Source organism: Pagrus major, chromosome 9 (genome assembly GCF_040436345.1).
Source record: "Pagrus major chromosome 9, Pma_NU_1.0".
NCBI lineage: Eukaryota > Metazoa > Chordata > Actinopteri > Spariformes > Sparidae > Pagrus > Pagrus major.
Window position 1 is genome coordinate 3,251,275 of NC_133223.1, and position 16,532 is coordinate 3,267,806.

General features: G+C 40.5%; 1 protein-coding gene across 1 annotated transcript in view; it reads left to right on the plus strand.

The window, feature by feature from the left end:
• Positions 1-16,532, plus strand: part of frzb (frizzled related protein) — a 54,425-nt gene that overhangs the window by 24,030 nt on the left and 13,863 nt on the right. Inside the window, exons 3-4 of the mRNA XM_073473056.1 lie at positions 15,819-15,854; positions 16,108-16,167. Of these exons, the coding sequence (XP_073329157.1) occupies positions 15,819-15,854; positions 16,108-16,167 (96 nt within the window). The remainder of the gene's footprint in view (positions 1-15,818; positions 15,855-16,107; positions 16,168-16,532) is intronic.

Consider the following 16,532-nt stretch of genomic DNA (forward strand, 5'->3'; position numbering starts at 1 on the left):
ATATTTATATCTTTGATGTTAGTTTAAGTTCAAAGTTGATTCTTGAACTTGGCAATGTTAATTTCATTAATGAAAACTATGATAAAACATTTTTTGTAAACAACCTTTTTTGTTAACAACTGTTTTTCTTCTTTAAAACGAGATGATGATGAGCTAAAAATAGATCTTTTGATAGAAAAATCTATGCCAAAATGTATGTTCGTTTTCGTTAATGGGACAAACCGTACGAGACGAGACAGGACCAAAATGTTAGTGGTGGGCTATCGGCAGTGTTGGGAGTAATGCACTACAAAAGTTACGTGTTACAGTAATATATTACTTATATTTGCAGTAATATTACTACAGTTACTAAGTCAGGTAACACATTACCATCGCAAAGACGGATCGCTAGCAACCAGTTAACACTCATTCATAACGATATTAATGTTTAAACTTTTAAGGAAATGCTATGCACGGTTAGATCAGTTAATTCTCCAGAATTCAGTCCTTTTTGTCCATGGTAAACAAAAGAGACAGAAAAAAGTGGTGAGTTTTTATCCATTCTTAGATAATTTATATTCCTTTAGTAAAAAGAACTAATCAAAAGAATAAAAAATGGGTTTTCATTAAATTAATCCAAGTGGTGATTACTGTGCTATGAAGTCCATCTCTCACTGTCGACCAACTTTGTCCATCGAAAATTTTACTTGCAAAAGGAGACAAATTGTCTGTTCTTCCTGCCCGATGTTGTTGTGTATGTTTGTTTTCTTTATGTTGCCTCCTACAATGTGAAAGAGTCCTCACCTTTTTCTGTTTAGGTTTTACCCCAGGACAGCCCCTGGAGTATTGCAAGTGCTCCCAGTTTTGGAGGCCACTTGGCTCTGGTTAGACACAGTGCAGTTTTTGCAGTAAGAGGCATCTTTTTCAGTTGTTCTTTCTAAATGCAGGTGAACTCAAAACAGAAGGAAAATGATGATAAACTATACGTTTTGAATGATAGTTAAAGATTTTATAGTCAATAGAGACCAGGTTAATCCGAGGCTATAGTAGTGAAACTACATTACCCGCTTGCATTTTATAATGCCCTGTCATCTTCTGCAGTTATTTTGTTGAAAGTAACACAAAAGTAGTATAACATTTATTTTGCCCAGACAGAAATATTGTTAAGAAAAGTATTACTTTCAAATTATAGTTACTAGTAATTAGAAATACATTACACTTCAGAAGTAACTTTTTTTTTTCCCCACAACTGCACATCTAGTCTGTCTGTACATCCCTGCCATTGATTGACATCTGCTGAGTCCCAGGTGACACTGTCCCAAACAGATGGCGAGTCAGTGACATAAAAATGATGACTTTTGTTGGCAGAAAGGAAAAACTTAGGTCTATGGTAACACTTTATTTATAATTCTGCAAAAAGTTTAATACTATGCAGTAAAGGAAACTGAGACACAACCTGTGGCTACAGATTCAGTGGGAAGAATACAAACCTGTAAAGACAGTTAAAGTCGTACCACCCTGCCATTAATAACCTGGTGACTCACTAGTCCTTTTTACACAAAGGCTCGCCTTTTCTCTGCCTTTGTTTGTTCACACTGAACAAACCCCCAAGAGGCGTGACGGTACACATCATGATGTTGCCATCCATGTGTTTTTTTTCAACATGTTTCCTCTGGTTTCCACCTGTTAATCTAAACATGTATCGGCCAACTGTTTATAATCATATGGATGCTGTTATAAAGTGTTGTGATTGAGATCCTGACTCACCATGCATCGTGTAAAGTGACAAAGTTACGTTTTTTTTTTTGCGTTAGATTACATAATTACATAATCACCATCAGTAAACAGGACGCTGTCTGACTCTCACTCGCGAGGAAGGATGTTGTTTTCTGGGGGAAAGTTCACTGAAGTCTCAGTCAGGAGAGTTCACAGTCACGATGATTTTTTTTCAATGTAAGTTACCAAAGACAGTAACTTCAACAACACAATAGTCGAACAAGACAAACACATGGTGAGTTTAAGTTTTTTGCTCTAAATCACTTCACATAATCACCACCATTCAACTGCGGGAGCCGCCTGGCTCTGCTGCCAGGGACAGACACTGTTTTTCGGGCAGAAATGTGACATTGAGTCGGTAGGACAGACAGGATGACAGACACTTCTCCACGTATAACTACAGTATTTTTTTCCTCATATAAGTTGCCAAAGACACTACCAGTTACCACATTACTGTTGTTTGGTCCTGTTGCTTTGTGGGTTGAAGTGTGGGACATTTCTTTTATTTGACTATGAACACCATCAGACCGACACACCCCTGATCCGCGCCTCTGGCTTCTCCATTCACTCAGACACTGTCTCGCCTCTGCTGCGGCTCTGATACTACCTCCATAAGCAGATCAGAGCTCCAGCAAAACTGTCACCCCCTCTCCGCATCTGTAACTTTCACACAGGGTACATTGTCTCTTATTTGTCATTTCCTCGCTCCTCGCTTGAACTGGAAATCATTCCTGTCTGCCATCTTGCATGTCATCCTAATTCTCTTATTTGTGGTCCGAGGAGCGAGGATCAAGGAGTGAGGAGCAGTCTCTGAGGAGCCTCTTTACCAGGAAGTCTTTTACCAGCCATGCCCTTAGTTATTGACTGGAGGATCTGATACATCACAACATGACTGGAGTTTCATACTGGAGTAAAGACAGATAACAGATTAAACTCAAGTGTGCCACCATCAACTTTTATATTTTGTTTGTTTGCTGGTTCACCAGCGAGTTCAAATGTGTCAGCCTGACTGTAGGAGAACAAAAGGACCACAAACAACTTTCTACATTTATTACAAACATTTGCAAGTTCGAACAAACACTGCAGTTCGTCGTCGTAACCGACTTGAGTGGGCAAATGCTCACATTCGATGGCGTCTGGCCTGTTGGAGAGGTGTTCTCTTCACGGATGAATCCCAATTTTCACTGTTCAGGGCAGATGGCAGACAACGTGTGTGGCGTCGTGTGTGTGAGCGGTTTGCTGATGTCAACGTTGTGGATCGAGTGGCCCATGGTGACGGTGGGGTTATGGTATGGGCAGGCGTATGTTATGGACAATGAACACAGGTGCATTTTATTGATGGCATTTTGAATGCACAGAGATACCGTGACGAGATCCTGAGGCCCATTGTTGTGCCATTCATCCACGACCATCCCCTTATGTTGCAGCATGATAATGCACGGCCCCATGTTGCAAGGATCTGTACACAATTCCTGGAAGCTGAAAACATCCCAGTTCTTGCATGGCCAGCATACTCACCAGACATGTCACCCATTGAGCATGTTTGGGATGCTCTGAATCGGCGTATACGACAGCGTGTTCCAGTTCCTGCCAATATCCAGCAACTTCGCAAAGCCATTGAAGAGGATTGGATTCCATTCCACAGGCCACAATCAACAACCTGATCAACTCTATGCGGCAAATGGTGGTCACACCAGATACTGACTGGTTTTCTGACCCCCCCCCAATAAAGCAAAACTGCACATTTCAGAGTGGCCTTTTATTGTGGCCAGCCTAAGGCACACCTGTGCAATATTCATGCTGTCTAGTCAGCATCTTGATATGCCACACCTGTGAGGTGGGATGGATTATTTCGGCAAAGGAGAAGTGCTCACTAACACAGATTTAGACAGATTTGTGAACAATATTTGACAGAAATGGATCTTTTGTGTATATAGAAAATGTTTTAGATGTTTTAGATTTGAGGTCAGCTCATGAAAAATGGGAGCAAAAAAAAAAGTGTTGCGTTTATATTTTTGTTCAGTGTATGTGGGAAAACACTGCTGGAAATCTGTGTTGGGCAGTCCAGGTCATAAAACTAAACATTGTGATCAATATCAGATCAGCGGGTGGTGGGTGAAATAATACATGTCATTAATGAAGAAAACATCCCATTACCTGCGCTATAAGAAACGATAATAGTGCGTCTCTCTGTTAACAGAACTGTGCGCAATTCTGCATGCGGCACGTCAGTTTAACTTTATTGATTATTTAAATCTCTTGACAAGTTTTAGTTCTGTGTTATAATTTAAATATATATAGATAATAGCATTTTTGGCATAAATTCATCTGACGTCTCTACAGCTGTTAAAGCCGACTAACAGCTGTTAAAGCCGACTGACAGCAGATCCAGATCCAGCTGTGGCAGCTGATCCAGCTGTGACAACAGATCCAGCTGTGGCCAGCTGCAGCCGTCATCAGAAACAGACGTCGCTTCACGTGACGCTGCAGAGGACCTCTCACTTGTCTTAAAACAGATTTCTCAGTCCTCTCTCCTCCCATGGTTTCCTCGCGTCTCTCCCTGAATCCTCGGTGGGAGGGACTAAGATGCAAGGAAAGAAGGCAAGTGAGAGAATCGTGGAAACAATTTAAGAGACATGAAAAGTACCCACAGACAGCGAGGCGGAATATCGGTGCATGATTCTTGCACTGAAAGGGAAGTGTGAATGGGGCTAATGTAATCTCTAATGTTAACTAAGCATCTGAATTTGCTATTCAGTGTTACTGGGTACACAGCTGTGGCAAACTACAGTATGTTAGCTCAGCATGGAGGACAGTTTGTCTTGGTAAAACAGTTAACAGTTTGCGGTAACAAAATTAATTAAAACTGTAAGCAGTGCCCTCATACAACCCTGCGCAGTAGCCGGACTTCAACTGTTTGACACACTTCCAAAATGTGTTTTGGACACTGCAAAAAAGGGGTCTGTGTCTATTATGTGGCGCTAGAGAAGACTCACTAACACGTTAGGTAGAAGTATATCAAGATTAGAGCGCTAGTGACCTATTTTGCCCCGCTAGTGGCAGAAACCCATAGAATACATAGATTTACACCACAATTGAATTTTGTACAATTGCACCGCCTTTGGTGCTCAGGCCCTTATGAATGAGCCTGGCTTCCAGGCTAAATTAATTGCTTTATCATATACTGTCCCATTGTTAAAATGAAACATATGGGGAAGGTGTGTCTAAATGTGCATCACATGTTACTGCTGTAATGCTTAAAGCCTACGAGGCTATTTATATATTTGGACAAGCAACTTGTCATCTGAACATGGGGTTGCATTAACCATCTACTCAAATGTTGTTTCTAAGATTACACAGGACTTTATTTGAAACATATCTGTATATGATTTCTTCAGATGTAACTGAAACTAACAAGCATGTTTGCCTAAAGACTAAAATGCTGCCAAAAACACTGGAGATTTGAAACAGTAGTTGACAAAATTATCCCACCACAAGATCCATCAGGAGCTATTTTGGTGCTTCTAAACAGCTGCTAATGGACTTTGTGTTGAGATTGTTTTCGCTACCGTTTTCAACTCTGAACATTGGTTTCAATGGTTTTTAAACCAGCATGGATGAGAATTCCACTGAAAGTGCTTTGAAAATATATCAGCATCTAAATTTCCATGATAACTGGCTAAGCGACATCTGCTGATGATCATTTGATATGATTGAATGCCTAGAACAGCTACTGAGGGAACCTTGCAGTCAGATTGTTCTGTCAATTGTTTTTTTTTTTACCTGATTACCCGTAAATATGTAAATATGTAAAAAAAAAAATAAAATCTAACTTTTTTAAAAGTTAGCCTCTCATTAGACAATAAATTCATGAAAAGGCAACAGGTATATGTAGGAATCGCACACAGAACCCCCCCAGTTATCAACTGTAAGTCTCATATTAGTTACTTCTTTATTGTTGTTATTTACTCCTGTATGTCTGAAGTACTTCAGAATAAGGATATTTCACTCTCTTGACTGAAAACATGGACCATCAGGAAGCAGTCCTATCAGTATTTTCTACCGTTTTTCTACTCTCAGCAGTTTGTTTCTGCTCCCTCTCGAACAGATAGCCTGAGTCATTTCCCCTCCAACTTCACTCCCACTGACTTTCTCAAAGAGCTCCTTGATACATGCGGCCCACTCATTTTACACTCAATAAGACCCTCACTGTCCTCTGCTTCCTTAAACAGGCCCTGGAACAGCAAGTCCTAAAGAAGAAACTAATCTCAATCCTGTTGACCTCCCTAAAGATACACCTACATATCTCTGAGCTGCTCTGGCTCGGCTCCGCTCAGCAGGGTTTTGGGATTTTCCCTGTGATTTGTTGATTTGCTGAGGTTCAGTCAGGGTGTATTGCTCAAGTCATTCCAATGACTTTCAGTGAAACTCCAGTCTGAAAGTTGCTGTTCAGAAGTTTGTTTCTGGTTGGAACAGAAATCTAAAGCAGGCACAGTTACCTGTTTGTCGCTCTGACAGTGGAAAACTGAGTGCACTGCCAGAAGCCTAGCTCTGCTGTCCCTAAATCAAATGAAATGACATGTAATCTTTGCAGTTGAGAACAAGTGATGTGTAAGCAAGTCCATGAGTCTAGCAGCTCTGTAATGCTGTACTTGTGCTAAAGTGGTGCTTTGAGCTAAATGCTAATGTTAATATTCGAACATACTCAGACTGTTAATATTAACATGCTTATGTTTATCACGTACTATGGATAGACACCACATTGGCTGCGATACATCAACACATCCGTCATATTGGACGGGACAAGACTGGCCTGTAAACAAATACAAGTAAAAGGGGGAGCTGCCCTTTTTATATCAATCAATTTCATATTCATGTGTTTATAATGTACATAGATTACCAAAAAGGCTATAATCACTGCTACTGAAGAGGGGAGTGTGTATCAGCATTAGAGGTTGACTCAATTACTTACGTGGTGAAAAATAAATCATAGTCTTCCGGAATCCTAAAATCTTGTTTGTCAAGCATGAATTTAGCTTATTTACCTTGGTTAATAGTTCAGATTTCCTTATCTCCCGATAGATTATAATTTAATGCACAAGTTTTTACATTGTAGAAATGGCTTTTCTGTCTACATCCCCATCAATTTATCTTATATTGTGCTCCATTCATTTAGAAAAATGGAACAAAATGTCAGGGCCACAACTAAAATACTCAGGGGCAGGGAGCAAGGAGGGCAGGCAGGCAGGATGGAGTGGCTTGGTGGCAGCAAGGCGAGGTTCCAAAAATGTAGGTGAGACTGCAGGCTGAGCAGAGAGATGCTGGAGGATTTGCACATGAGGAGAGGGGAAAAACACAAAGGCATGAAATGAAATCCAGGCTTGAAAAACACTAGCTAATTACTAGAGCAAAAACAAAGCTGATAGTCACTAGAATAACACTGAGAAAAGTATTGACACTAAAGTGAGCGCAGGTATATTAACCAAACTTGATGGAACAATCTGGCACTATAGTGGTGAAGAGACCAGAGTAATGTAGCTAAAGGGAATGAGCTGATGAACTGCAGGTGCTTCAGCAGGAACCAGTAAACCACCCCCACGAACACACACACACACAAACACACATGCACACGCACACACAAACACACACACACACACATACACAGAGAGAGAGAGAAGGAGCAGGTGAGGGGAAAAAAGGAAGCGGGAAACAGGTAGGGGAAAAACAGGAACAAAACAAACTGCCACGGCACACACCGCGACACAAAATCAGCTAAAAACAAAGACAATTATAAGATAAGATCTACTCTCAGAGGGATATCTCAGATGTTAAAGCAGTAAGGCATATTTATATATATATTTATATATATTTATATTTATATTTACATCATATGTTAAAAATAAAATACAGTTTAAATACTATTGAATATGTTTGTACAGTAAATAATAAAAATAGAATTACTTTCACAATAACACTACATTTTCTATTTATTACTTACAGTATGTACAGTTCAGTTCAGTTCATTATCTTGACCGCTTTTCCGTGAGGGTCGCGGAGATGTTGCCGCTTTACCCCCCCCCCCCCCCCCCCTTTCAGGGGGTTGCGGGGGTTGCGGGGGTTACTGGGGTTACTGGGGCCAAATCCAGTTTTCATAGGGCGGAGGCCAGGGTATATCCCTGGATGAGTCGCCAGCTCATCGCAGGGCCCGCTGACGGCAGAGGCTGCCACACAAGGTGCCAACTGCGCGTCAGGAGCAGTTTCGGGGTTCAGTATCTTGCTCAAGGATACTTCGGCATGTAGCTCAGTTCTGCCCAGGGGAGCCGGGTCACTGGTCACCTGCTCTACCCACTGAGCTACAGCCGCCCCTAGTATGTACAGTGGGATCTGAAAGTCTGAGACCACCAGTCAAGGTACTTCTATCTTCCACCTGTTTCAAATTTAATACAATTTTTTTTCAGTGTTGGGCAATGTTACTTTTGAAGGTAACTCATTACGTTACAAGATAACTGCCATTAAAGAGTAACTTGTTACATTATTGCATTATCAACTGAGAAAAGCAACGCGTCAGAGTACTTCAGAGTTACCAAAAATTAGGATAAAACCCCTTTACAACTCATTACGGTTATGGTTATATTGTCCAGATGGCATGTAGCCAACTGTACATATACCTTTGAATGTGTTTAATGTGTTGCCTTCTTTACGGCCCACAATCGGTAACTCCATTATTTTAGGGCCATCCATGCGAACCTCCAATAACATACCCACTAAAAGTCTGGATATGATAATGTGTGGGAAATGTAATCAAACCAAGCGATGAGCAAACACGGACACTGTGAAAAGAACATGTGAATTTTAGTCATTGTTAGTATGTGCAGTATGTATGTTTCTGTATTGTATTGATTACTGTTTTAAGACCCAGTGGCTGTTCCTAATTCCCCTGCTTCCCAGAAGATGAGCCCTTCAGATTTTAATGAACCTACAGTACCTCTGCTATAAGGACCCTCAGGACAAGTCATCCATCCATCCAACCATCCATCCATGCATCATTTTTGGGTCATTTAACAGGCTAGGGGTTGCAGTGGCAGCAGACTAAGCAAACTAATCCCTCCAGTGTGGTGTGGGTCCACCTTTCAGTTACACAAACCCAGAAAACCAGGAAAGCGACTTCCTGACCAGATGCTCGAACCATGTCAGCTCGCTTTTTCTATATATATGTATTTGGGAAGAAGGTCAGTTTTACCAAATAGTCCAATCTCAATTCTTTAGTCACTGCCCAAAGGATTGAAACTCATATCAAATTCGGTCCACATAAGAGTCACGGATGATGCTGCATCAATCCACCTGTCCAACTTGCATTTAAACCAAGACCTTAAGATACCCTTAGGATAAAATTAACAGTTTTTGCTCCACTAATTGTTCATTTAATATTCACCTTTCTCTCTCTCTGCTCACTCTACTGCTCACCAAATACTAGGTAATTTTCTGGTATTTTTTAAACCGCTTTGGTGTGCGAAACGGCTTAAACAACTTCCCCTTCCCCTGGCGACTTCTGGTGACGCCATGTTGGAGGCAGCAGCTTAAAACTAAGCTCCGTTGGTCCAACTGTTGATGTCCTAACAAAACCACTTAAAACTCAGCAAACTTGCATAAACTTGACATGAAAACTTCTTTGAGAAGTAAAGGCTCAAAACAGGAGCACACGAAGGACAAAGACGAAAATTTGAAGCAGCTAACTTTAATGCAGGCTCCGAGTGCTGCAGCGGATGCTAGCAAAGGCGACCCTGGGTCCAAAATACTAGCTTCACTGGAGAAGTTAAGGAAAGAAAACCTAGACGGACACACACAGACCAGACTATCGCTGACAAAAATCGAATCGTCCATGCAAGAACTCAGAGACGAAATGACTAAACTTGAAAAAAGAACCACAGAGGCAGAAGGACGTATTAGCGCTGCGGAGGATACTGAGATGAGACACCAGAGAGCAATACGATACCTGCTACACAGAGAGATGGACCTGACGGCCAGGTGCGAAGACCTGCAGAACAGGTCAAGACGAAATAACTTAAGAATCTACCGGGTGCCCGAAGGGAGTGAAGGCCTTTGTGAAGGAGCTAATTCAATCAATCCTTCAACCAATGCCTGAAGTAAATCTACAAATAGAGAGAGCCCACCAATCCCTAACAGCCAAGCCAAAAAACCCCAGTGCCGCTCCGAGATCACTGATTGTCAAGTTTCTGGACTACTCTGTGAAAGATGCCATTCTACGACAAGCCTGGAGCCAAAGGCAGCTCCTCTACAAAGCAGAGCCGATATTCTTCGACCATGATTACTCCCCGGAGTTGCAAAAGAAGAGAACCCAGGTGCGGGATGCAATCAAACAGTTAAAGTAGAAAAAAATCAGCGCCAAATGCATCTACCCAGCACAGCTAAGGATCATCACTGGTGATGGTGAAAAGACCTATTCAACGCTAACACAGGCTCTCCCAGCGCTACAGGAGCACAGGATTCAGATTCGGGTGGATGAGAAGGAGCGGATGGAGAGCAAGATGTCCCGCTACAGGTGGAGCACCGCGGGAGGGAGATGAGGGAAAGACACGGCGGTGTTATCAGCTATGGATGTCAAGGCTTTCCTCAATGGAGATGAATAACGCTGAGTTTCACTTCATGGAGTTCAAAACAATCAATGTTAGGATGTATATCAAGTTCTACTACAATGGATGGAATTCAGTAAGTCGCGAGTAATACCCGCATACCGAGCAGCAATGACCGCTTCACCAGCTGGACATCAGCAGCTCCAACGCTGTGTATGTGTTCCCCACAGAGGAGCAGTCACCCTCCTCAGCCCAGGCTACATCAGGGACTGGTTCATGTTCAGGTTTGAAGTAGTTAAACAACAAAATAACACTGAAAAATCCAGTTGGGTATTTGGAAGCCCACTTTATTCTGTTTTTTCTTCAATATTTGTTTTTGTTCTGCCTTGAGATTGGATTTGAGTCACTGTCATTATGTATCATTTCAGTTGTTCTTGATTTTATGTTCATTTGGAAACTGTTGAGAGGAGAGCATACTAATAAACGCAAATCAATGATATATGGATAGTTTAAACTGTATCAGTTATAATGTAAAGGGTATAAGTAGTCCAATTAAGAGAAAAAAAAATTCAACCAACTTAAAAAACTACATTGCTCTATAGCAATGATACAGGAGACTCATTTGTCAGAAAAGGAGCATCCAAAATTAAGGAGAGAATGGGTGGACCAGATATATAGTTCCTCCTTTAAAAACGGGAGGAAAAGAGGAGTTGCCATCCTGCTAAATAAATCAGTTTATTTTAGCCACGAAAAAACAATTGAGGATAAAGAGGGTAGATATGTGATGGTGATAGGCACTATTGGAGGTACTAAGATTACACTGGTTAATTTATATGCCCCGAACGAGGACTGTCCAAATTTCTTTAAAATGATGGCATCTCTATTAGCAGACAAAGCAGAGGGAATTATTTTGATAGGTGGAGATTTCAACTGCGTTCTGAGGCAGACTGTAGATAGGCTTCCAGCAGGAGTGGGCCCTATGCCCAAGAAATCAATAACTCTTCATGCAATGATGGATGAAATGGGCCTGGTGGATGCCTGGCCCCACCTACATCCTAGAGAAAAGGACTACACTTTCATGTCCCAGGTACATGGCAGCTACTCCAGACTGGACATGTTTTTGATATCAGGAACGGATATCTACAGAAATAGTGAATGTGATATAGAACCAATAACTATATCGGACCATGCTCCTTTCACTGTAAAGATACAGATAGGACCGAAGAAACAGTTTAAATATTGGAGACTCAATGTATCATTATTAAATGATGAAGCAATTCAGCAGGAAATCTGTAAAAATTGAACAGACTATCTGACATTTAATGATAATGACACAGTCTCCCCCTCTAATCTTTGGGAGGCAGCCAAAGTGGTGATGAGGGGCAACATCATTTCTATCTCGTCCAGATTAAAAAAGCAAAGACTAGCTCAGCAAGTTGAATTAGAGAGGGAAATTAAGAAATTAGATACACAGTATCAACAATCAAAAAAACATCAAGTTTTGGTATTATTAAAGGAGAAGAGACAGAAACTGGATGATCTGTTGACTTACAAGGCAGAGGGAGCGATGCGATTTATAAATAGGAAATACTACGAATTTGGTAATAGAGCAAGCCGCTTGCTGGCCTTCCAGCTGCGTAAAGCTCAATCTAACAGAGTAGTGCATAAAATAAAATGCCCAAATACTAACCAGGTGCTAACCCAACCAAAAGATATCTCGGAGGCATTTGCTACTTATTACCTAAAGCTGTATACAGAGGAAGATCAACCTCATAAAAAAGAAAAGATTGAATCCTTCCTTAATTCAATCAATTTAACCAAATTAACAGTAGATGAGGCAGATACAATGACGCGACCAATCACAGAAGAAGAAATCAAAGAAAATATTCTCAGACTTAAAATAACAAATCCCCAGGGGTAGATGGCCTTCCTGGAGAATATTATAAAACCTTGCTAAATGAGTTAACTCCAGTTTTGTGTAGAGTCTACAGTTACGTTCTAACAGAAGGGCACCCCCCTGGGTCATGGTCAGATGCAGTGATAAGTGTTATTCATAAGGACAATAAAGATCCGACTCTATGTACATCTTACCGCCCAATCAGTCTCTTATGTGTAGATCTTAAAATCTTGACTTCCATTATAGCAAATAGAGTACAAAAATACATTAGAAAACTTATAAAACCAGATCAGACAGGTTTTATTAACAACAGACAGGGAACCGATAATGTAAGAAGAGCTTTGAACCTACAATCACTAGCAGCCAAGAGGGACACCCCGTCAATGCTTCTCAGCTTAGACGCTGAGAAGGCATTTGACAGAGTCGACTGGACCTTTTTAGAACAGACTCTCAGCAAAATGGGTTTCAATGATATCTTTGTGAAGTGGATTAAAACTTTTTATAAAAAACCCAGATCCAGAGTTAGAGTAAACAGGCATTGCTCGGATTTTTTTCTGCTGGGACGTGTTACACGTCAAGGGGACGCTCTGTCACCCTCTTTGTTTGCTCTCAGCATTGAACCGTTAGCCGAACTGATAAGATCCAACCCCCTTATACAGGGAATACTTGATGAAGGAAATAATCAGCACAAATTGGCACTTTTCGCAGATGATATATTAATATTTTTGGAAAATCCTATAACCTCTGTCCCTGCTCTCCTACATAATCTTAATGAGTACAGTAAAGTGTCGGGCTATAAGGTTAATACAAACAAATCTGAAGCCATGATGATTGTTGGGGACTGGCCCTCCCAGTTAGATGACCTGGTTTCTTTTAGAAGATCCAATCAGGGATTCAGATATCTTGGTGTTTTTATTACACCTAAAACCACACAACTATTCTCCTCTAATTACGATAATCTGATCAAAGAAATTAAAAAGGATTTGAATAGATGGGATGTGCTCCCCTTGTCACTCTTTGGCAGAATAGAGTCCGTGAGAATGAATGTTCTACCAAGATTACTATTCTTATTTCAGTCCCTCCCTATCTTACTAACACAATCCATATTTAAGTTATTAGAAAAATTAATATCAAAATTTATTTGGCAAAATGAAAGACCAAGAATACGGCTGAAAGTACTGATGTCAGCAAAAGAGAAAGGAAGCTTAAACTGACCTAATCTAAAATGTTATTACTGGGCAGCTCAGTTGCGAGCGGTGGTGGCATGGGTTGTTGGGGACCCAGAGACCGGATGGGTATCTATTGAACAAAAATCCATACCAGGGGTACCCCCTGTCTAGTCTTCCATTTCTTAGCCAGCAATCTCAGAAAAAACTTAAAATCAATAATATGTGGGTCATACACACATTGAATGTCTGGAATTTAATCCAAAAGCAACTAAAGGGAGTTGTAGCTCTGTCACGGGCCATGCCTATAGTCGGGAACATAGAGTTTTTACCATCCATGTCAGACAGGGCTTATAAAAGATGGGCGGAGAATGGTTTGATAATAATAAATCAACTCCTGGACGGGCACGTATTTAAATCTTTTTCACAACTTAGAGACAAGTTTGCCTTGCCTTCAAGTGACCTATATAGATATTTACAAATCAGACATTATGTTACAAAAAATACAGATTGGGAAAATTTGTGAAAGGAACCTACAAATATAGAAAGCCATTTTATACATCTGTCTGAACACGGTTCCTCAACAAAAAAACAATTATCTCACATGTAGAATAAACTAAGGCTAGATATGTCAGATAATACACTACACATCAAACAACAATGGGAAATGGAGCTGAATGCTATAATAGAGGATGACTCTATTATAGCATTACATAAAAATTGCAAAACATATTTTCAGATGCCATGGGGGGGTGGGGGTGGGGGGGTGTGTGTGGTTGGAAGCCAACTCTATAAAGAATTTGATTGGAAGGTCAAAACCAGGTTCTTCAGGACATTGTTAACATGTGGCGATTGCCCAAAATGATATTGATTATATACAGATATAAAAAAAGAAATATTATTGACTCTACTTTTCACTCACCTCCACACACCCACTAGCCTGTCAACCAGTGATTGGGCTCCGATTCACCGGCTTCCCGGAAGTATGGCCCTTTATGTTTTACTTTGGTTTGAGCCACGAAGTGCAGTATGGCGTCTGATGCCGGTGAATAAGGATTGAAACTGAGTCCTCCACTCCGTCGGCCTGCCCCAGGCATTTTGCACCGCCAAAGTCCACGATATAAAAACGTGCGTTTGATCATGAAAATTGATTAATTAACAAAGGAAAACAGTCTCTGGAGACCGGACTAAAAGCACAACCACTGGTACCCATGAGTCGGCCGAAGCTTGATGATCCCTTGTTTTGTTTTATTTGTATCTTTCTTCCTTCGTTTTCTTGGTTTCGTTTTTGTTTATGAATGAACTGAACTGGAGGGAAATGACAGTGATTGCCGGGAAATCCCGAAGTGGAGTAATTTTTGTTTATGGATGAACTGAACTGGAGTAAACTGACTTGATTACCGGAAATCCCGAAGTGGAGTATTTTTGTGTGGACTGAACTGAACCTAACTTTGACTTTTTTTTTTCCTTTTGCTTGTCGAACAGAACTATTTTCGAACTTGAATTGGTGGTGGGGTTGAATTTACTGACATTGTGTGTTTATTTCACCTGCTCTGCTGTTGTTCACCACTGTGTTTTGTGTTTAAGAAATGCATTCAGGGGTATGTGTGTTTAGAACACGTGTCCTTTGTGGGGTTTGATATTGATAAGTGATTTATTTTGATCAAACCGCTACAAACAACTTTTGCCTCCAAAAACAATCCCAGCAACAAGTGCTGGAGGAATTGTGGTATGGTCGGTGAACATACTCATATATTTTGGGACTGCCCGAAAATACAAATATTTTGGGAAAAATGTCAAAGAAGAACTGGAAAAAATCTTGGCAATGGACCTTTCCATGGACCCTCTGTTGTCTTTACTAGATGTATTTCCTGACAGCATGTCTAACACAGAACAATGTTATATATTACATGTTTTGTTGATGATTGCAAGAAAAATGATTACTATTAACTGGATGAAACCTAACCCTCCCATGATCGCTCAATGGCTACCGAAAGTAAAGCATGTCTACATGATGGAATATATGACTGCCCAGTTACAGCTAAAAGTACCTATTTCTATGAGAAGATGGGCCCTAGTTATTGACTATCTCGCTTAAGATTCTTATACCTCAAAAGCTAAATTCTACTTAAATAACTACTGTAATTATAACCATTTGACTTATTTTTACTAGAAAAGTGTGTATGTGCTCTACCTTTATACAGTGATATCTCTGCGTGACAGATGAGACCCAATCTCAAGATGATTTTTGTTTTCCTTTGTGATGTTAATTGCTTGTTAATGTGCATAAAAGGCAATAAAGTTAAAAAAAAACAACTTCCCCTTTTCCCATTGCATAAAATCAAGAAGCAAGGGAATTTGTTGTCTTTCTGTTCTGACACTGACTGCTGCCTCTCTGTGTCTTTGTAGACCCATACTACCAGGACCCAGCCAGGTGTAACCCAGGTGAGGCTGGATTTTGACCTTTACCTATACTGCAAAATGGAAAACAATCAGATTGCTTTTTTCCCCCCTCTATGTGGGATTTCAAAAGTTCACTTGAAATTTGCTTGACTATTAGATAGAAACACAACTGGTGGCAACTGCCTCCTGAATTTCTGTAGTTCGCACTGATATGCATTTAAACACAACCAGTTTAGGAACAAGTTGAACCAACTTACTAAAGAGCTTATCTATTCTGGATTTGATTATTTGACAGAATCCAGTCCAGACTTTCCAATGGACTCCAACAACCTCCATTGCAGAGGACCAAATGGAGGTAACCTTTCTGTTTTACCTTTCTGCTGTGTTTCATTAGTAGTTCCACTTCCCTCATTCACTTACCCTCAGCCCTTGGTATTACGTAACAGCATAAATGCACAGAGGCTACTTAGAGAGCAGTAGGAAAGTGAGGGGGGAGAAGCGGAGGAATTAAAAAGAATGCACTTGCACTTGTTTTCAGCCCAAAATGTCATGGATGAACAGCCAGTTGTAATACATTAGTTCTTGTTAATTAGCTGCATCAGTTTCAAAAGTTACTTTTGGGACCTGTATCATAATTATCATTACTAGGCCATTATTGCTACAGGTTTATGATATCTTACAAAACATTAATTTTTCCATATGTTTACTGATAATACTGGG